Here is a 22,564-nt window from a genome sequence, read left to right as displayed (position 1 = left end):
TCAGATGCTGCCGTGGTTTCTGCTCAGAAAGTCTGGTCCTGATGCCAGTGCAGGAAAGCTCTGTGAACGTCCCAGAGAAAGGCCTCAGCTGGTCCCTTTGGGGTACAGGTTTTTGCTGTCACCAGCCCAGCAGACAGCAGCAAAGAGAGCTATTATCTGTCTTTCTCCAATTTTTTCCCAGTTTCCCATAATCTACTCCAGGTGGACGCTTACCCCAAACATTCCATGGAAATGGCACTCATCCCAGTTGCCAATGACCTCCATGTGGCCAAATCTATGGCTATTTCTCTGCCACACCTCACCTGAGAGGCCAGGTGAGGCCAGTACCCTCCCTCCTTCTGTGGCTTCCAGAGTGCCACACTCTCTCAGCTTCCTTCCTGCCTCCTTGGCTGCCTGTCCTCTGTTGCATTTCCTAGTCCCTGGACTTATCCCTAGGCCTTGACACTGGAGTGTCCCACGGCTGAAGGCTGGACCATCTTCTCTGCCAACCTGGATCCTCTTAGTGATCTCAACCAGAATTGTGGTCCCCAATCCTCTTACAGATTTCTTCATTTTATCATCCATCTCCTCTGCTAGAATATCAGCCCCATGGAGGCGGAGAGAAGATATTTGTCCTCTTCGGAGATGTATGTCCTGCCGTAGGACAGAGGCTGCCACATGTTAGGTGCCCCATAAATACTGCTGAATGAATGAGCCAGGCCAGTGAGGACCAGGAAGATCTCAAAGCGGATCTGCCTTCGTAGATGCCTGAGGGCATCCGGGTGGAGTGGAGGGGGGCAGCAGAGTCACAAGAGAGATTTCGATTCAGACAGAGGTCGTTTTGCATCTGTCTGCTGACACTCCCCCTCTGGGTGACCTTAGACATCTCTACAAGCATCCCTGTGGAGCTCAGTGTCCTCATCTTGGGGGAGAAGAGTATCAACCACCAGACTGATGACAGAATTTGATTAGACAGCGTCCATGAAGATCTGAGCACCATGCCAAGTGCGCAGAATGGACATCACTCCTCCAACCCCTTAACTGACGGGGATAACAGTCTTCATCGCCATCAACAGCTCGGTGCTCATCGATCAGCGCTCCCTCACTACTCTCAGAGGCTGAAAACAAAGCTGATACCTCTCTCACCCAATCATCGTCGCAGAAATCCTGGTGAAAGGCAGGCAGAAGTGACCCCCGCCCCCCAGCCCTCTTCATGTGAGCAGTCCATCTGGGGCTATCCGAGGCTTGCTCAGAGTCACATTGGTGAAACATGGAGAGCCGGACTTAAACTTGGGGCTGAATGAAGCCAAAGCCCACATTCAACCTGTGGTTCCATCTAGATGTCATGATTTCCCCTCCCCCCCCAGTCCAGCTCATTGCCAGGTGCTGTGGGTTCCACCTGCTAAATACCCCCAGGCTCCGCCCACCTCCCTGACTGCCTTCCATACCACCACATGCATGAACTTTCCAGAACGTAAATCTAACCATACCTCCTGCTGCCTGGAATCCTTCATGCCTCCTCAGAGCTCTAGGGCTGAGACTAATGTTTTTTTGTGTGGCTCACAAGGGCCTCCAGCGGTCTGAGCCCCAACAACATCTCCAACCTTGTTTTCCTGCACTGTATCTCCTCTTCTTTGGCAGATTTGCCTGCACGCCTGTCCCCCCAAGACCCTCTGGCTCCTGGAAGAATTTGGTCTGCCTGACACACACCACCAAGCACCAGGGTCTTTCATCTAAGGTTCACCAAACAGGAACAGGCTTATCTGCTTGCTTGTCCAGTCTTTCCCCCCATATCCTCCCCTGATGAAGACATGGGCCACATCCCATGATCCCATGGCTGGCTCATCACTGGGTAGTGTGGAGCCCAGCACACAGTAGTAGCCAGTCAATACATGCGTTGACTATATTGATAATTGGTTGATAAATGATTGATTGAATAGTGATTAATAAATAATTAAATTGATTGATAAATGTCATTCATTAATAAATGAATGAAAGCACACACAGGCATAGGCACAGACATCTATGCACTCAGATGCCTCCACACCCCACCTCATCTCGTACAGGCCTTACTGGGGCTTTTTCTGCAGCAGACAAGGACAGATTCAAACTCCCGGGCTGGACAGAGTGCCCTTCTCCCTTTGTCCTTTGCCTTGACTCTCTTACCTCCGGCCTCAGCCCCTTTCTTCTCAAAGGCCGCACAGAGACGTTCGAGCACCACGCTGTCACTGGAGCCCTCCACCCGGACCTCTTCATCCAAGAGCCAGAAAAGGCCCTTGGCATCCTCAGCACCTCCAACGGCTGGTAAGCGGACCTGGGGGAAAATTCCAGGATCACCGTGGAGCCCTGATCCCAGACAGAGGCTGGTCCTGGGCTTCCCTTCCCACCTCTGGGAGTCGGAAGATCTGAGTCCCTGGCATCACGCCTCAGACGTGCCGGCCCACAGCCACGTTCCCACTCACCCCCAGACTCCCGGTATGGAAACCTCAAAACTATTACCCCCTGTTTCAGGAGGTCCGAATCCGGCCTCTGTCCTCACCTCCTGTGTGGCCTTGGGTAACTTACTGCACCACTCTGAGCTCATTTCCTTTTTATGTAAAATGGTGACTGACGATACCTTGTAAGAGGGCTGCAGCGGGGAAGTAACAAGGGAACACACTCTGTGAATTACGCATTCTAGATACACGCAGGCGGCTGTGTGTATTTGTGCACAGCCAAACATCAAAGGATTAATTCCATCTGCATCACTTCTTAGAAGTCTGTATTTTTTTAAACTAAGATCTTAAGTGAGAAGTGGGGCGTTGAGTACCCAAAGAATGTTCTAGAAGAGAAGGCGAACTTGGCTCAATAGCATAGGCATGGGAATTTGAAATCCAGTCATGAGCTTCAGAAACCGTCTAGGCAACTCTGAAGTTTTGTTTCTAGGAAACAGAGAGCCCTGGAAAAGCTAAGCAGCTCATCTGAGTCCCACAGTGAGTTGGCATCACCAAAAATGGCACCAAGGGGTTATGGAAGAAATGCATATGATGCATGGGGTGACTGGCTGTCCCTTGGCGACTGGGACTGAGGGACCTCCCAGAGCATGAGGATTTCAGAGCTGTAGCCAGCAAAGTCACTGACAAACCGGGGAAGCTGGGAACCCCAGCTGGGAAATATTGGGCCATGCCCCCAAGAGGCCCAGAAAGGACAAGGGACATATCCAGGGTCACACGGAGAGGCACAGAGGCAGAACGGGAACCGGATCCCAGATATCCAGAGGCTTCACCTTGCCTTTCTTTACGGGGCTGAATTTAACAGCCAGCCCATCCTCAGAAGGTAGCCATTCCCAGCCACTGCCCCAGCGTCCAAGGAACCCCGGGCCCCCACCCCACCTCCCTCTCCTCACACTGCCCAGGTCACCCCTCCAGGCCTGCCTCTTCCAGGTCAGGAAGCACAATAGGGAGGGGGAACCAGCCCAAGAGGTGCCAGCTGGAAGCATAAACAGGTAGTGACCGGAAGGGCTCATGGACAAGGCTGCTTTGCAGGAGCAGGTGCAGGCCACTAGGAGCCAAGAGAAGGCTTGGAAGAGAAGGCCAGGGGTGGCCAACAGGAGACAAAGAATGACAAAACTGGCAGCCTCACATGGCAGGAGGAAAATGTGACCTGTGGGACACCTAGCACATGCCATGCACCCTGCCAGCTGCTGTGTGCCACATCTCATAAACATTCACAACCATCCCAGAGCATGCTATTGTTCCCATTTTAGGGACGGAAAAAACTTGAGAGACCCAGAGATGTGAAGGGATATGCTCAAGGTCACTGAGATTGGACCAGAACCGGGTGAGCTGAGCGAAATGGTTCAGGGCAGTTCTGAGGGACAGTTGAGCAGAGGAGGTCTGGGGTCACCCCAGGGGCTCTCGGGATGGGGACAGTAAAGACTCAGGTATACCCGCAACGTAAAGCCTGTAAATGCGTGGACCCAGCATTGCCTCCATTTTCCATCCACCATCGGCCCCTTCCCCCAGACTCTTCCAGATATGGCACCTGCATCTGAACACCGGACCTTTCCCCCAGGTGTCCCCTCAGCTCACCACGGGCTGCCAGGTGTGAGTGCTGGCGAGACGTGGTGTCAGACATCAGGTAGAGAGGTAGTTCTCAAGCTGAAGGGGTTTGAGGATTCATCGCCCGGGACCACATCCTCGGACCAGGCGGAGAGAGGGTCACCAGCTTCAGCGGTTTTAACAATCCCCATGGGTTTCCAAAGGCCAACAGCAGTGACAGCTAGTGGCTTAAAAGCTCAGGTCATCTTGTTATTTGCCACATGGTGTCTGAGAGCCTCGGTTTGCTGGGCCCTGCCTTACCTGGGAAGGGTTCTGGTCCACTACAGCCACCGTGGTCCCTGGGGAAGTCTCTGGGAGGTCAAAGGGCACGGAAATACCTTCCTGGAAAGTGACAAAAGTTCAGCATTAGTTCCTTCTGTGAGCTAAACAGGGTGGAAAACTTCTGGAGGAGGAGAGATAAGTGAGGCCTGTCACCTCCCCTTCACCTTTTTTTTTATTATCATTTTTAAATCTTTTTTTAAAAGTAAGTTCTACAGGGCACCTGGGTGGTTCAGCAGTTGAGTGTCTGCCTTTGGCTCAGGGAATGACACTGGGGTCCCGGGATCGAGTCCCAAATGGGGCTCCCTACATGGAGCCTGTTTCTCCCTCTGCCTGTGTCTCTGCCTCTCTGAGCCTGCCAGGCGCCCACATTATTTTCTAATTGTGCTAAACTATCCACGGCATAAAAGTCTACCTTTCAGTGTGCACAGTGAGCGGCATTAAGCTCACTCACGTGTTGTGCAACTGTCACCGGCCCTCACCTCCAGAACTCTTCCATCTTGCAAAGCTGAGACTCCGTCTCCATTAAACACTGACTATCCACTCCCTTCCTCCCCCTCCAGCCCCTGGCAATCATCGTTCCACTTTTCGTCTCTGCGAATTTGACTGTTCTTAAGTATCTCATGAGTGGAGTCATACAGGATTCATCCTTTTGTGATGGCTTATTGCACTCCGTATAGTGTCCTGGAGGTTCAATCTACGTTGCAGAATGGGTCAGATTTTCCTTTCTCTTTATGGTTGAATAATAAGGAGCCCATCGTGTGGATAGATCACATTTCTTTACGCCCGCATCCACCCACAGACACTTGGGCTGCTTCTACCCTTTGGCTACTGTGAGCAATGCTGCCGTGCACATGGGCACATATATATCTATTCAAGAACTTACTTTCAACTCTTTTGGGGTAGATACCCGCGGTTAGAACTGCTGGATCATAGGGTAATTCTAATTTTCATTTTTTTCAGAAAAATAGCATACTGTTTTTCACAGCGGCTGCTCTATTTTATAATCCCACCAGCCAGGCACATGGGTTCCAATTTCTCTACATCCCCTCCCACGCTTGCTGCTTGCTATTTTCTGGGGTTTTTGATCTTATTCATTCTACAGGGTATGAAGTGGTATCTCAGTGTTTTGATTTGCAGTTCCTTAAATTTTGGATGCTTATTGGCCATGTGTCTGTCTTTTTTTAGGGGGCTGGAGGGGGAATATCTCTTCAAATCTTTTGCCTTTTTTTCCAGTCAGGCTATTTGTTTGTTTGTTTGTATCCTCACTGCTCAGGCTTTGGATGAGAAGAAAGGGGATAGACTAACATTCCAATAACATCCAGACACGTTCATCCTGCAGGCTCATCAGCAATTGCGGTGAGAACTTTATCAGAAGCTAGTCACTCAGTCCAAACTATTCTAGTATTTACTGGGGAACTCACGAGTGCTGGGCCGAGCACTGGGTGTCAGAGGCAGTATGCACAAACTATGGTTAACGACGATCGCCATACAAAAGTCATCGGAAATGTCCAGGTGAGGCTGTGCAGGAAGATGCCCGTCACAGCGTTGTTTATAAGAGCGTCATCGTGGAAATCACCCAGATGCATAAAAGAGGGGTGAGACAGCATTGGATGTAACCAGTGAAAAGTATGATTACTAAAAGTTGCAAATGGAACAACAATACGTGAATAACACAGGAAAGTAGCAGACAACAAAATCGTGTGTAGGGAAGGATCGGAAATCTGCAGAGAGGACAATATATGGAAAATTAAGTGGTATAAAGTACAGACAGCAGCAACAGTGCTTGCCTGTGGGTGGTGGGGCTCCTAAAGGAGGTTGTTTTCTGCTTAGGGCCAGTCCCATGCACTTTCCAGTTTTTAAATAAAGAGCATGTATTGCTTTGATCATCAGAAATAAGCGAAAGAGTAGGCACCTGGGTGGCTCAGTCAGTTAAGCATCTGACTCTTGGTTTCAGCTCAGGTCATGATCTCAGGGTTGTGAGATTGAGCCCCATGTCAGGCTTTGCACTCAGAACAGAGTCTGCCTGAGATTCTCTCTCTCTCTCTCTCTCTCTCTCTGTCTGTCTCCCTTTGCCTCTCTCCCATGTCTCTCTCTCTCTCTCTAAAAAGAACAAAAACAACCCACAAAAAAACATTCTTTCCCCTTCTATGTATCTCACTCTTGCAATTTCTCCCATCAAGAAGTGGAACCTATTTCCCCATCCCTTGAATCAGGGCTCAGCCCTGGATTTGCCGTGACCCACTGAATACAGAAGTGATATCACCAGTTTCAAGCCTAGGACTCAAGGGGCCCTGCACACTCTTGCTTGTCTCTTGGAACCCTGCCCAGCACCATGAGCACAGCCTAGGCTAGTCTACTAGTGGATAGGACATTCCTGGCACACAGATGAGTCATCCCAGCCAAGGCCTGCCAGGATCAGCTCATGGCCAGCTGACCCCCAGACACAGGAGAGAGCCACCCAGGACCATCAGAGCCATCTATCCGCCCTGCACCTGCCCACAGACACAGAGTTTGCTCAGCCAAGACCAGAGAGCTTCCCAGGCAATCCAGAGACTTGTCAGCAATAACAAAAGGTAATTTTCAAAGTCACTATGTTCGGGGGCACGTTATTATCTAGCATTATTGTGGCAATTGATAACTGATACGGGAATATTTTTATTTCTATTTTACATGTGATAGAATCAAGAATCAGAGAGAGTGAGTGACTTTCCTACAGCCACATGGCCAATAAATGAGAGGGTTAAAGTCAGACCCCAGGGCTCATCATTTTAGTGTCACGTATTTCAGATTTATCCATGTTGGTGCTTTCATGTTCATTGCTGTGCAGACTCCAACCAAAAAGATAAATAGATAAAAAAAAAGGACCATAATTTGAATACCATTATCCAATTGATAAGCAAGATGGTCATTTCCAACATCATGCTATTAGCATTTGCTGGAGTCAAAGAGGTCCCTCCCCTTCAGGGAAGAAAGAAGCAGTAGATATGATGGGGCCATCCTGGGTGCTGGCAGCGTTCCACTTTTCACCTGGGTGGTACGTGCATGAGTATGTTCATTGGATAAATTCACTGGGCCATACACTACTGACTGATGCAGTTTCTGTGGAAATGTAATATTTCCATTTAAACTTAAAAAAAAAAAAAAACAAGAAGAGAAGGGCTGGCAGGAACATGCCTATGCGCGTTTCCTGGTTCACATTCCTAGGGTCTGGAGGGTGGCTCCTAGGAGGGAAATGCATCTAGGACTTTGTTATGTATTGCCACCCTAGGAGCCCAAGGCCGGGGCAAACCCTCCCATCCAGAGTGCTCCCCCGGCCCCAGAGCACGAAGGGCTTTCCACAGGGAAAATGCAAGCCACGTTAGATGAGGAGCATCCAGCTTGGGCAAAGTGGGCGAGGAGGAACAGGTCACGCCAATGAAGGTGCAAAGCCTGGGGGGGGGGGGGGGAAGTTCCCTGGAGTTTGCGGACTGTAGGGACTGTAGGGAGCAGTGCGTGGAGATAGGGGAGCGGCAGGGGTCTGGGGAGCTGACCCGGAGTTAGGGTTTCGTTCAGTGGCAGGCCAAACAGGAGGAAGCCAAGGGTTACTGAAGGACCGGACCGTTCCTGCAACCCTGGCTGACTCACACGCTCCCCAGAGCCCTGCCGATGGCTCCACGGCAGCCAAGTCGTACCTGCCGGTATCGCTCCAGCGTGGAGACGAAGGTCCGCTGGTGGCAAAGCAGCTGCAAGCGCTCATGAGCGTAATTGTGGCACAGCTCCTCGAAGGTGGCAGCCCGGTCCTTGCACTGGTGCCGCGGGTTCTGAAAGCCCGGAGAGTCCACCACCATGATGGAGGCCATGGAGAGGTGGTGGGAAGAGAAGGACCTGGGGGGAGAGGAGAGAGGCCTCAGGACCACGTGGGACCCTAGAGCCTAGATGGCCCCCGCCCCCCACTCCCCCATGGCAGATATGGAGAGACTGAGGCAGCATGCTGGGTGGGCCTGAGGATCTAGCAATCTAGGGCCAAAATGAGGCTCACTGCTTACAGGCTGTGTGACCTGGGGCAAGTTACTTAAGCTCTCTGAGCCAATGTGTCCCCAGCTGTTAAATGATTGTAGGGATGAATAGGATGATGCTGAGGGGTCAGATTCAAGGTCGAATCACGGGAGTCAAAGTGTGGAAAGTGCCTTTCACGGATATAGCAGGCCTTCAGGAAAGGCTCTTTCTCCACCAGGCCCACAGTGGAGAAATGCCTTGCTTAAGGTCACACTACAGATTGTCCATAAACTAGAACCAGAGCCTCCTTGTCTTTCTCAGGGACATGTTGCAATAGAAAAACAACATGCATTTGGTATTTGGTGCCTCCGTTTAAGACATTCTTTCAAGCCCTCTCCTCCTTGGATCATTTTTTTTTAAGATTTTATTTATTTATTCATGAAAGATACAGAGAGAGAGGCAGAGACACAGGCAGAGGGAGAAGCAGGCTCCACGCAGGGAGCCTGACGTGGGACTCGATCCCGGGTCTCCAGGATCATGCCCTGGGCTGAAGGTGGCGCTAAACCGCTGAGCCACCGGGGCTGCCCCTCCTTCGATCGTTTTGATGAATCTATCGGGGTGGCCAGAAAAGGGATTATTTGCATCAACATGCAGGAGTTGAGAGATGTTGGAAATAGTCACACAAAGGCTCCAACCTTCCTTCTGCAGCCAGGGGGCTGTGTGTCTTGGGAGAGCTGCCCAACCTCTCTGGGCCTCAGCTGCAAAAGGGTCAATGATGGACACACCCAGAAGCCTGCTGGGAGGGCTGGAAGTCATGAGACATCCAGGCTCTGAGTGCCAGGTCGGCAGGGGTGGGTACGTGCTTAGTAAAGGTTGCCTGCTATTATTATTAATTATGATTATTATCACGATTGGCCCTACCCTTTGCTGGGCGCTTGTTCGAACCGTAGCTCTTCTGCATTACCTGTCAAGGTTTTCCATCTATACAATGGGGCCAAGAAGATCAACCACCACATAGACATGTGTGAAGATTATCAGTTAACACTCAAGAAACCAGGCACCTATGAGGTGCTCATAGGTGGTGGGGGAGTGGGTTCTGTATCATGGAGGTTTGAAGGATGCGATGAAGCAGCCCCCCTCTGCAGGCCGAGGCAGCTTCTCCCGCCAGCTGTTCATTCCCTACCCCTGGCACTCCCTCCTCCAAGCATGCACGATCTTGGTTTCTAGATGATGCGTCTGTGGCCTCAGATGGCAAATGCTCCAGTAGTGAGAGAGCAAGTGGATGCAGTGTCCCAGCATCATAGGAGAACCCCTGCTGCTCTGCTGCTCCACACCAGCCTCACCCCACTAACAGGCTGACGGAAGCCTAATGACACTTCCTGCTCTCAGGAACCGGGGAGAGAAGCCCTTACAGTGATAGAAATCAGGCTCCTGGCCCCTGCAGCCTGGTAGGCTCCTGGCCCATTCCAAAACGATACCTGGGTTGCTCCCCATCCTTAGCAAAGAATTTTAAAAAGAAATGGATGAGAGCGTTGTGGTGGGTTATTCAGGGAAACATAGCGTTGTGGTGGGTTATTCAGGGAAACGTAAAGGTGTGAGGTGGGAGCACAGCACTGTGCCCGCCTTCCAGCGCCACTTCTCTGCGCGTCTGTTACCTCAGCTGTAAAATGGGCTGATGCACATAGTAAATGATACAAGACATGAAACACACAGAGTGCAGGCCCTTGCCTTAGCGGGGGCCCCCAAATCATTAGCTTTTATTGTCGGTAGTTTATGATCACCATTAGGAAGAACTGTTAAACACGCACTATCTCTTAATCCTTGCAATGACCCTGGCGGCGGTGGGGGGTAGAGCTATTTCACAGGAGCTGGAGGGGAGGTCAGAGAGCTGAAATGATTTCCCTTGGGTCACCAAGGGAGAATTGAAACCGAGCACCACCCAGCTCAAAAATTCACTCTTCTCTAGCCACCCTCCCCCAAACCTCAGTGTGCTAAAGTGCCTGTGCTTGAGCTTATGTGTGTACCTGTGAAGAGGCTGCCATTACCTGTTGATGAGTGAGATCACAGCAGCAAAGAGCTCTTGGTAGAGGCCCGAGGCCATCCCCTCCACACACTCCACACCTGTCATCTTGAGCCCTGGAATGGGGAGAGAAGGAAGGGTGGACATCTGTGGTCAGACTCTTGTGTGGGGCCAAGGACAACATGCCCCAGCAATGGTTGCTGGCTTTAGAGAAACCCCCTCCCTCATATTCATCCCTCCACTGCTGAAATTACATACCCATGCTCTTAGAACCAAGTTCAAGTGTCTCATCAGGACTTACGCAGTTCTGTGTCACCTGGCCCTACTTCTGATCCAACAAGCGCTCCTACTAATCCCTGGGGGACCAGCCCAGTGTCACCTCCTCAGGAGAGCCTGCCTTGACCACCACCCCCGTGAAGCCAGTTCCTGGTCCTACCTTGCTTCTTTTGATTTAATTAATTCATTTTTGACTGAGGAATGATTGACATACAAAACGCTGTACCTACCTATTTAGTGTTTCCATCCCGATGAGCTTGAAGGTAAGTTACGTCACCACAAACAGTGCCCTGCGCCTGTCAACTCTAGAGAATTTCCTCCCTCCTTCTTTGTGTGTACATGTGTGATAAGAACACTTCATGTAAGATCTACCCTCTAAAAAGAATTTTCATCGTGATGTGATGAGCCCTGGGTGCTATACTACATGTTGGCAAATTAAATTTAAATAATAATAAAAAAAAAGAAAAAGAAAAAGAATTTTCAGTATACAATACAGTATGGCAACCGTAGGCTCTGTGCTGCCCAGCGGACATATTCACCTGCTGATGATCTAATTTGTCTACTTACTCATCAGCACTCTAGGATTTATTCATCTTGTGCAAATAAAACTCTACCCTTCAGTCATTCTCTTCGTTTTTCCCCGTCCCCTCAGCCCTGGGGAACCACTATCACTCTGCTCTCTGCTTCTAAGAGCGTGACTGTTTTAGATTCCGCCTATAAGTAGGAACATGAAGTAGATCATTCAGTCGTAAAAGGGAAAATCCAGCCATTCACTACAACGTGGATGAACCCAGACGACGTCACGCTATGTGAAACAGGCCAGACACGGAAGGACAAAGCTGCCCTGCTTTTACAGTGCTGAGCTCATGTAGTCTTACTTGTGCAGTTAGGTTGTTGACAACCTCCTCCCTGGCCCCGCACCAGGCTGGGAGCCCCGCAAAGATGGGGACAGTCTCTCGGTGAGCTGCCTCCCTGAGCAGCCCGGCGCCTGCCACATAGTAGGCACTCAGAACATTTTTGCCATTCCCTCTTTCTGGAAGGAAATTTGGCAGTTCTCTGTCAGAAGCCATAAAACGTTCATAGATTTGGACTTAATAATTACACTCTTGGGCTTTTATCCTAATGAAATATTCAGAGAAACAAGGATTTCTGGGTACATATGTTCTCCTGATTGTTGATTAAATTGGATGAAAATCGCTTTTTTTTAAACAACCTGCATACCCAACAATAGCAAATGGGTTAGATAATTTGTAGTCTGTACAAAGGAGTGCTTAAAGCCAGGCATAGACGAATATTGAATGAGAGGGAAAAGCGCCTACCTGTCACATTAGGAGGAATGAAAATGCTTAGCAAACTATTACTGTAGTCATGGTCTCAATTTTGTTTGAACACACACACACACACATACACACACATACACAAGAGTGCACGTGTGGCCTGTTAAAATAGCCAGCCTTGATGAGGGTGCATTGAACAAAGCAGAGTGAGAAATTAGGAAGGGATGGTCAGATCATAACTCCTAACCTTTACATTCTGCTTCCATCCATAGAATCAGAAACGTGATTTTCACATCTGCACCGTGCCTGGAGACACAGTTCTGCTTGTACACTCCAGGCAGCCCCCTGCAGCCCCAAAGCACTTCCCATCCCTCCGGTAGCTCCACCCCGAACCTGGGCTGTTGCTAGGCAACCCACAACCTCTCAGCATCTCTCCTAAGCCCGTTGCTCCCCTGTCTTTTTCACACCTACCCTTAATACCTTGGCCTGAGAGGTAATTAGTGTTAATGTTTGAATGTGCATGCCCATATGCTCATGTTTCTGTGCACGTGTGTGTGCTTCCTGCAGGGTGTGAGTGTGTGTGGTGTATGTTTGTGCATGTGTGTGTACATGGATGCATGTGTGCTGAGTGTATAGTGTGGGGTGTGGGTGTGTGTTTCAAAGAGGAAGAGTAACCATAAGCATACTCCAGCTCATACCTGGACCTACAAGCAAACAAAAGGCTAGTGGCATCCAAGTGACACTAGTCATCAAGCTGAAGTCCCTGGAGTGGAGCAGCTCTGAGGATCTAAGGGGCCTCTGAGAGGTGGGCCCCAAAACCACAGTTCAAAAACAGTGCTACCCACTAATGCCAGACTCTGCAGCCTCTGGGACAACCACTCTTAGTTCTCAGGGACTCACAGTCCCTGTGCCCTCACCTCCTGCAGCCAAAGCATCTGGTTGGTGGAGGCTGCAGATTTAGGACCCAGTGGATCATGCTCCAGCAGGTGCCATACAAAGCCCTCTGGCTTCCCCCTACATCAGTTGAAAGCATCCCTACACCTCCACCCACCTAGGCCGAAGTCCTAGAGGCTGCCCTGGTCCCTCTTTTCCCCCCAGGCCCATGCTATCATCTCTAGTGTGAAGCAGACCTTGAACATGCCCTGCCCATCCCAGCTGTACTACCACTTCCTTGTGTAACCACCAGCATTTCATTAGGTGACCTGTGTAGGTTCCTTCATGGTCTCCCTTCTCCCACCCATTCCCCAGGCTTCCCTCTGGCTGAGCCATTTGAAGAACAAGTCAAATCATGGCATTTCCTGCCTGTGCTTCTGCATGGTTTCTCATGGGTCTGAGCATAAAAACCCTAGTTTGCAGAGTCTTATATGAGCTTATCACCACTACCCGGCTCTCCAGCCTCAACTACCTCCCAGCCCCCCTGGCCATCACAGTCTTATTTCTATTCCTCAAACTGGGAGGCCAGCCTTTCCCCTGACAGGGTAGGGGGGAAAGATCATAACTCCTAACTCCTATGGCTCAATAAACATAACAGCCAGTGGAAAAGTGTTTTCCCCTTGGTACTGCTCAGTGTCCCCTCTCCATAGCACAGGGCACCCTCCCAGGTTTCAGTAGAACCTTCAGGACTCTGGACAGAGCTACTTGGCACTAGCACTGTGAAGGTAGGGACCATATCCACTTCGCCCATAGGTGCCTCCCTTGCACCCAGAAGGTCCGCATATAACAGGTCCTGGTAAGTAGGCGAAGGCCTGTTGGAACGTCCACAGGGGCTGGCCCATGGGAGGAACCCAGCCCACCCAGAGAGGCAGCAGTGTAGCACCTGAGCTGGTCTCCTCTTCCTCTGGACCCCGCCGGCTCGGCCCAGATGTCACTTGCTCAATGATCTGTCGCAAGTGGTGCTTGAAGGTGGCGGTGTTCAGCTCCTCATACTCACAGCCCAGGGCCTCAGCTGCATGGTTTGCCCACTCAAACCGCATGAACTGCTTCCGGCCCACTGCAAGAGGGACAAAGCAGAAGTATGGTGGTGAAGTCCCGGGCATGGAGTGGGTGGGCCCCAATGGTCCTCAGGGATCTCACCGTTTCCCACCCTCTGGGCCACCCACCCTCAGCAGGGAGCCTCAACAACCAGCCTGGGCAGGGGTCAGCTTTCCCAAGAGACATGCTTATCCTACTTCCTTGCAATTTGCATTGTTCACTTTTTCAAAGCAATTAAAATTATCATGTGGACTCTCTAAATGGGGAATTGGGTAATTGTTAGTAAAAGTGTGATTTGTCCTCTCGTGTATCCACTTACATATCCATCCACTACCCGCTGCTGCCCACCTACCTATCCATTCAACTACCCACCCAGCCACATACTCAACCATCTCACCGTCCACCCATTTATTCAAAACACACTTACTGAGCTCCTACTGTGCAACAGATAGCATTAGCCACTGGGAAATCAATGATGAGCAAGACAGATAAGGTGCCTGCCCTCAACTCAAGGTGCCTGTGCTTATAATCTATTGAGAAAGTAATACAATATATAAGTAAACAAATAGATGAATAAGATAAATTAAGGATAAAATTATAAAGTTTTTCCCCTTTAAGGAGAAAACAAAACCAAGAGATGAGATCAAGAGAAATAGAGAGCAACCCTGTGGATCTATGGTTGTCAAAGTGGGCTCTATCTGAGGATGTGATACCTGAACTGGGTTATGAAAAGTGAGAAGGAGCTGGCTACCTAAAGAACCAGGGGAAGAGCTTTAGAGGTATAAGGAGGATACTTTACAAAGACCCTGAGGCAAAAAATGAGCATAGTGTATTAGAGAAATGCTGAGAAGGCCAGGTGGCAGGGATATAAGGGGGGCATGAGGACGAATCAAAAGAGTTTGAAGACTCAATGAGGAACCACTCTACGAACTATTATAAGGCCATTTAATATCAGAAAGGGAGACAGAACATGAGAGACTCCTAACTCTGGGAAACAAACAAGGGGTGGTAGAAAGGGAGGTGGGCGGGGGGTGGGGGTGACTGGGTAACGGACACTGAGGGGGGCACTTGACGGGATGAGCACTGGGTGTTATTCTATATGTTGGCAAATTGAACACCAATAAAAAATAAATTAAAAAATAATAATTTTTTAAAAAGCCATTTAAGATCAACAACAGGGATGTCTGGGTGGCTCAGTGGTTGAGCATCTGTCTGGCTCAAGTTGTGATCCCGGGGTCTGAGGATCAAGTCCCACATCGGGCTTCCCGCAGGGAGTCTGCTTCTTCCTCTGCCTGTGTCTCTGTCTCTCTCTGTGTGTCCTCATGAATAAATAAAATTTTTTTAATCTTAAGATCAACAACAAAGATTGTACAATATGAACAATATTTATATTAAATAAAAATCAAATTAGAAAACTGTACTAGAGTATGATGTCAACTGTATAAGTTATTCTAAAATGCTATAAAATGAAATAGTAAGAGTCACCTTGGTGACTCAGTTGGCTGAACATCAGACTCTTGATTGCAGCTCTGGTTATGACCTCAGGGTTGTAAGACCGAGTCCCACATCTGACTCCCTGTGGGGTATGCAGCCTGCTTAAGATTCTCTGTCTCTCCCTCTGCCCCCGACCTTGCTAAATAAATAAATAAATAAACAAATAAATAAATAAAATACATCCAAATATTAACAGTCATATCTGACTGTCATAGCTGAGTAAGGGTGTTTTGTGTTTTCTAAATTTTCTACAGGGTTTGCATAGTAACTTTGTAATCCAAATAACAAATTAATGGCTGATTAAAACAAATAACAGTGTCATCCTTAAATAATTTCCTCCCATTGCTTATCTCCCCATACATGTGTTTCCTTCTTTGAAATAAAAATCACAAGTACCAACAGCCCAGCTTAAGGCAAAATTAGAAATTTAGACAAAGACTTAATGTGGGACTTGGATGCTACTCAAGGAAAAGGAGCTCTGGCCCCAGGTCACTGAGGGCCACAAATAGCCACTGCTTTTTTTTTTTTTTTTTTTTAAGAACTTACTTATTTGAGAGAGAGAGAGAAAGAGGGAGCACAAGCCAGGGGGGACGGGCAGAGGGAGAAGCAGACTGTCCACTGAGCAGGAAGCCTGATTTGGGCCTCGATCCCACGACCCCAGAGATCATGACCTGAGCTGAAGGCGACCCTTAACCAACTGAGCCATCCCAGCACCACGAGCCACTGCTTACTGACATCCTCCTCTGTGCCAGTTACTCAGCCCTGATCATCACAAGAGACAATTCCTATTTTACAGATGATAACACTGAATCTCAGTGTTAATAACACTGAGTTATTAACTCAGTTACCAAGGAGGTAACGTGGTTAATAAAAAGTCCTGCCACTTGCAAAAATGATGAAGAAGGTGATGATGGTGGTGATGAAAGCAGTCACCATTTATTGACCCTATTTTATTCAACATGTCACCTTTGCACAGCTCGTGGCTTTTGGAGTCAGAAAGCCTGCATCAGAGTCCCAGGTGTGACAGGAGGAGAAAGCTCAGTACATGTTAGCTGTGATTACTCATCATCATCATCATCATCATCATCATCATCATCATCGTGAAGTCTTCACAACGGTCCCAAAAGGCAGTCGTATCATTCCCATTTTACAGATGAGAAAACCGACTCAGATACATCACCAGAAATCAGATGGACAGTAAGTACAAGAACCACGATTTCACCAAAATCAATCCTTCAAATATCACTTTTAGGAAATCGGCCATAGCCTTGTGACCCCACATAAGACTTTCTTTAAAATGGACTTGTTTATCTCTCTCACTTAACTAGACACATTGTGAAAAGAAATGTTACAACATTATCTTAAATGAGAACCCATTGGTTGGAGGGAGCCAATTGAGAGGACGCGACCGCCCCTTCACCTTCGAGCTGGCCTCCGGGCCACTGGAGGCTCCCCACCCCTTCCCCTGTCCATGAAGTGTACATTCCACCCACGTTCCCACAGCGGAAGCTGTCTTCAAGGACGTAGCCTTGAGTGAGGACGGTGTTGTTGAGACCATCTGGACTGAATATGTGACTCTGTATAAACTTTTAAGGTTCTGGTGGTGGGTGCAGAGATGTACAGGGCTGGCCAGCGGAGGCAAACCTCGTAGGTAAGCTCCTTGGCTTATTACACCTGCTGCCCACCAATCTGGAGTGGGCGTCCGCTTTCTTTGCTCTCTCCTTGCCCTCGGTGCACTCGGGCTAGTTTGCAAACCAACATCATTATCACTTGTCACAAATGGAAAGTAGAGATAAATATAATCCGAGCACCAAAGTATCATTCGATTCTAATTAGTTACCTGGGAACCGGAGGGTGGCTCTCTCTTTATCAAAATGCAAGATTAGCGAGTATTAGAGATTTTAAAGACTGTTAGCCCTGAGTGAGACTTCTTTCTTCCTGGGTTGGAGGTTGAAAGGGAATTGAATAAGAGATAGTGTTCTAGATGGGCAATGTCCTGTCCCTCTCCTGCCCTGTCAACCCAAAATAGTCCCCCGCACTCCACTTGCAGTGACCTTCTGTACCTGGCTGAGCCAGGGAGGAGTCAAGAAGGGAATTAGCAAAGGCTCTTTCTGAAAGTAGGAGAAGTGAATGCACTCGACCTGACTCCACATCCCGCCTGACAAGGGGGATATTTCTCAGTTCGATCGCTGAGCAGCACCCTGCTGGGGAAATCCAGGGAGCACCCAAGGAAGCTTCACCGGGATAATGCATTTTTAAAAATATTTTATTTATTTATTCACCAGAGACACATAGAGAGAGGCAGAGACACAGGCAGAGGGAGAAGCAGGCTTCATGCAGGGAGCCTGATGTGGGACTCGATCCCAGGACTTCAGGATCATGACCTGAGCCAATGGCAGACGCTCAACCACTGAGCCACCCAGGTGCCCCAGAAAATGCATTTTTGCTTCCAGTTCCCTGAAAGCTGGCTGGTGTACAAGATCCAACCCATGGGTTCCTCTATCTTTGTTCAGACATGGGTGGAAGCCAAAGCCTCCTCAATGGGGCCTGAGAAAGTTGGCACCTGAGACAGGGACAGGAACACAGACACTGGACCGATAGAATCTGAGTCCCTTTCCCGTTTCCTGCCTTTCCCACTGCCAGTCTTTGGGCAAGTTGCACAGCCCTTTTGAGCCTCCATTTTGTCATCTGTAATATAGTCATAAAACCCCACACACTTCATAGAGCTGCAGGGATGCGTTGACATGGTTCCACTTACATGGGAGATACCCAACAGAGTGCCTGGCCCTGAGAAGGCGATCAGTAACTTTCTAGTCCTTTCTCTGCCTGTGAAAACGAAGAGGGCACCACTCACCCAACAAGGATTGTTCCATCCCTGCGGCTGTAGGGACTCCCTGTGGATCTGTCTATCCATAGCTTCAGGAGAGGATTTGGGGATGGATAACGAACCCGGGCACTTTGGATCTGGGCCAGCTCTACAGAAAGGCGGACACCTGTTGGCTCAGCACCTCCCACCAACCTACCCCAAAGCCAAGGACAAAGCTGTACTTGAAATGCCCCCGAGGTTGAAGATTCCTGTCCAAGCGAGGTTCATGTACACAATGGCTCACTCTCCTGAAAAGCCATCACTTAATGAACAAGGACAGCCTTCAAGCAGCAGCATGCGCCGGACACTGTGCTAAGTGCCTCCTCTGACTCTTCTCCTTTACTCTCATCAAAAGCACTGAGATCATTCAAAGATGGGGAACGGACACAGCAAGGTCTAGCTTCTGGTCCAAGGTGTTGCAGGGAGCAGGGGCGGAGCAGGATTCCCAGCCTCGTGTGCGGGTCTCAGACTGTGCAGTAGCCACCCGCTGGTCTGCTTGAATAGAGTCTGTATGCTCACTGCTCTATCCGGATCAGAGCTGGCACCAGGAGGTGCTCAATAAACATTTGTAAAGCGGGTGATTAAACGATGGAAGCAATTGAGAAAGGAATGCATGCTTCTCCATGATGGCCAGCCCTGCCCACTTTCCCTCCCCGCTTGGCCAAGACTGGGGAGAGAGAATCTCTGTGTTCTGCTCTCTGCATGGCACCCGCCATCTGAACCTTAGAAACAGCCTTTTTGAACAGGAAAGATCAAACAAAAGACAAAACAAAAGTGAGAGAAGCAGAGAGACAGAAATGGAAACAGACAGGATGGAGCCGGGCTCCTCGGAGGGCACTCTTTGTGGGGCGGATGTGTGGATGTCCTCCGGCCTCGAGCCCCCTCCAGAGGGGAAGCACGCACTCAGTCCAGGAGCTTTCTGCCACCCACCAGGAGGCAAGGAGCCGTTGCCCAGAACGATGCCAAAGCTAAATGCAGAGATCATTTCAGGCTTGTGCATCTGGCTGCCAGCTATTCTGCTGGTCTCTGGTGGGAACCAGGACCCCAACAGGGAGAACCACAGTCTGGCTTCTGCACACTACATGTAGGGATCCTCTCCCTCTTCTGCAAGCATCACACAGGACATGTGATGTTGAGCAGTAGGACACGCTCCCTGGCAGCCACCTGTCACTCCTCCTCTGTCTCACCCACCCAGGAAAAAAAAAGAAATCAGAATGTAAATGTTTGACAGTATTACAAAGGTGACCTTACTATCATAACAGCAGCCAGCAGCATGTACTCTACACCTACCCCGTGCCAGCCTGGGCTAAGCACTGAACCCTGCTGCCTCATTTAATTGTCCCCGTGGCCCTGTGAGGAAAATGGTAACATCACCACTTGAATTATGAGAAAATTGGTCACCTCGGGGTGACCTTCCAAGGCCATACAGCTGGTAGGGGGCAGAGGCAGGATTTGAATTCATGTCTCCTGCCTCCAGCACTCAATATCCTAAGCAGGGTGCTGTGCAGAGGGGTCTTCTCTCGTAATGAGTATCAATCTCAAGACAGAGTCTAAGGCAAAAAACTCCAGTGCCCTTAAAATCCCCACTTGAGAATCTCCAATTGCCTGTAGCAAATAGTACTGTAGCTTATCTTCCCAAGTCCAACGCAGCAAGCCTTCCCCCAGGCGGCGCAGCAAAGGAAATGGGCAGCTTGCCTTTAGGGGCCGTGACTTAGGAAAAGATAGACACCTGTAACCACCAGCCTCGCATTCGCTTTGCATGCACGGTTGGATTTACATAAATACAACGGATGTGTGATTGGAACCACCCACCCTTGAATCTGTTCTCTATAAAAAAAAAATTATTTGCAGATGCCAACTCTGTTCTTACTCTTAGTGACAAATGGCCCATGCATCTCACCATGGCCTGGAGGAAGTCCACCCACCTGTGTCTACACTGAGGGCAAGGACAGTCCTGCGACCTTGGCTGAAAAGCCGATCGCCTTGCAAGGTCTGCAGGCTGGGTGTTGTTAAGTAGTAGAAGCTGTTGAAATGCAGAAAGGAATACTGCCCTGCCCTAAGTCACACAGCCTGCAAGTGGCTGACCTAGAACTTGAGTCCAGGTCCCCGACCTCCAGGTCAGTGACAGGGGGTTAGGCTCCCCTAACCTGGTACCCCCACATATCCCGCTTTAGATCTAGCTTGAGCCTACACATGGGCTGTATGTAGGTCAAATCAAAAGGAAACAGGGACAGGCTTCAGATGGCAACATGGGGCTGGGGAGACCTGCAGCAGAGCTGTCATAGCTCCCCATACCCCTGGGGCTTCCTGTGCCCCGTCCTGATGAGGCGTTTCCTCCTGATGGCACTTGCTCATACAAGGGGAGGCTGGAAGGGCCAAGGAATTAAAATCCTCAGCCCTCAACCAATGAGGGCAGGTGATGCCCTTTGGGTGGGATAGCTGGGGTACGTGTTCTATGCTGCCCCCCAGAGGTCTCTGGCGGGATAGAGCCCTGGTTGCCCACAGGGGTAGCTGGCTTGATAACACACCCTTCATGGCTGCCTCCCTTCCCCACTTCCCCTCCTCAAGAGCCTCCCAGTACTTCCTGGGATCACCTCCAATAGGCACCGTCTTGGCCTTGAACCCTCGCATCAGCAGCTCTACCCACGTCAGGTGCTAAGACTCAGAGAAGGCCTTAGAGGCTCATCACACTTAGCAAGATTTGGTTTGGTTTGGATTTCCCTTCAATTATTGAGGTCAAAGAAAGGTTCTCTGAAAGGGACCCAAGGCTTGACAGGCTATTTCTTTGTGTCTTTGTTCCTCTGAAGCCATTTGCATATCTGGGGTGAGTGAGGCCTGGCTCCAGCCAATGTGCCACCAAGGGCAAGGCTGAGTCAGAAACTCTCCACATGGCAGAGTGGTATGGAAGAGGGCAAAGCAGCTACACAGCTGGGGCTCAGTTCCCCAAAGGGGCTCCTTACAGTTGTCGTTCCATGGAATGTGCATCAGCGTCACCGGGAAAAAATGATCATATCATATCAAATTGGTCATTGCTTGGTGAAACAAGTTTCTTAACTGCAGGACTTCTCAGAGCCTTTAAAGTATATCTAATGACTCCCCAAGAAAGGGATGCTCTGTTTAGACTAAATCGGCCTCAGAATGCTTTCAGGAGCATCTTGTAGGTCTAACGTCCCATGAGACACTAGTTTAGGAAACACTGGTTTAGCAAGAAGAGCCCTCTAATGAACCAGGTGGCCCTAGACAAATTGTCTTACCAGAGTCACTTACCCAAGGTCACTCTGCTGGTAAGGGGCAGGCTGGGATTGAATTAGAGGCTGCACAAGGGAGCAAATGAGAGACAGAAAAAAGGAAGGAGCAAGGGAATGTAATGGGACCAGTTTCTGAGTAGCTCAAATCCACCTGCACAGGCAGGTTTTTCCTTTTATGTTCAGTCCAAAAAAAAAAAAAAAAAAAAGAGAGAGAGAGAGATAAAGAGGAAAAAAAAATAATACAACTGTTTTCCCCCGTGCTCCATGAGTTCAATTGCTATCAATGACTGCGGCCTCCTGCATTTATTAATAACCGAGTTATTTCTCCTTCCAACAACTTCCAACAATAGCCATGCTGTTGCTGAATTACTGAACATTATGTGACTTATTTATAACGCTGGTGCATCTGGGTCACATTTCCTCACACAGAGGTTTACAATTCGGATGCCTGAGAAGAAGGCCACCTGCAGGGAAGAGATGAGCCTAGAAGTCTATAGACGCTAGAAGGAAAAGCAGGAGTGCTCTGCAGACAGACTGCCTGGGTTCAAATCCCCCCTGTCCTGCCTAAAGCCCCCTGAGGAGGTCCTGTCACCTCCTAGAGCCTCCATTTCCTCTCCTATGAAATGGGAATCTACCCCCCAAGAAGTTCTTGGGAAGCCTCAGTAAGATTACTCTTGCAGGGCGCTTGGCACAGGGTCTGTTCAATAAATGTCAGCTCCCATAATTATGATCACGCTCTGAGATTTCTGCCCTCAAAGGGGACAAATGGGTCAGCGAGAGAAACCCCAGGACCCAACTTAATTCGGGTACCTGTGGCTTCCTGCCCAGGGGTGCCCAGCAAAGTTCTATTGTTGAGACCATGGAAAATGCAACCCTTACAGGCTGGAACTTGCAAGTCCTTCCTGCTTCTTAAGGCTCCTCCTGCATGTCATATGCTGCCTCCAGGCACCAGGCAGCCCTCCACACCTGGACATATTGTTCCACCTATCTGGCTTTGGAGAAAGCTGCCATCTGTCCCAGGACCTTTGCCTATCTGCCCAGTCAGTGGTCCCTGCAAGACCTGGCCAATAAGCCATCTACAACCCAACTGGTATCAG

At 49.5% G+C, this 22,564-nt stretch overlaps 1 protein-coding gene across 4 annotated transcripts in view; it reads right to left on the bottom strand.

Moving 5' to 3' along the window:
- Positions 1-22,564, bottom strand: part of MYO18B (myosin XVIIIB) — a 255,491-nt gene that overhangs the window by 171,980 nt on the left and 60,947 nt on the right. For all 4 annotated transcript variants that reach the window (XM_077876109.1, XM_077876111.1, XM_077876110.1 and 1 more), the window contains exons 13-17: positions 13,705-13,878; positions 10,361-10,451; positions 8,012-8,204; positions 4,320-4,400; positions 2,146-2,293 (exon numbers count right to left, since the gene is read on the bottom strand). In XM_077876109.1, coding sequence (XP_077732235.1) covers positions 2,146-2,293; positions 4,320-4,400; positions 8,012-8,204; positions 10,361-10,451; positions 13,705-13,878 — 687 coding nt within the window. The remainder of the gene's footprint in view (positions 1-2,145; positions 2,294-4,319; positions 4,401-8,011; positions 8,205-10,360; positions 10,452-13,704; positions 13,879-22,564) is intronic.

Source organism: Canis aureus, chromosome 27 (genome assembly GCF_053574225.1).
Source record: "Canis aureus isolate CA01 chromosome 27, VMU_Caureus_v.1.0, whole genome shotgun sequence".
Classification (NCBI taxonomy): Eukaryota; Metazoa; Chordata; class Mammalia; order Carnivora; family Canidae; genus Canis; species Canis aureus.
The sequence above is the reverse complement of the archived record's forward strand: the minus strand, read 5'-3'. Positions and strand labels throughout refer to the sequence as shown.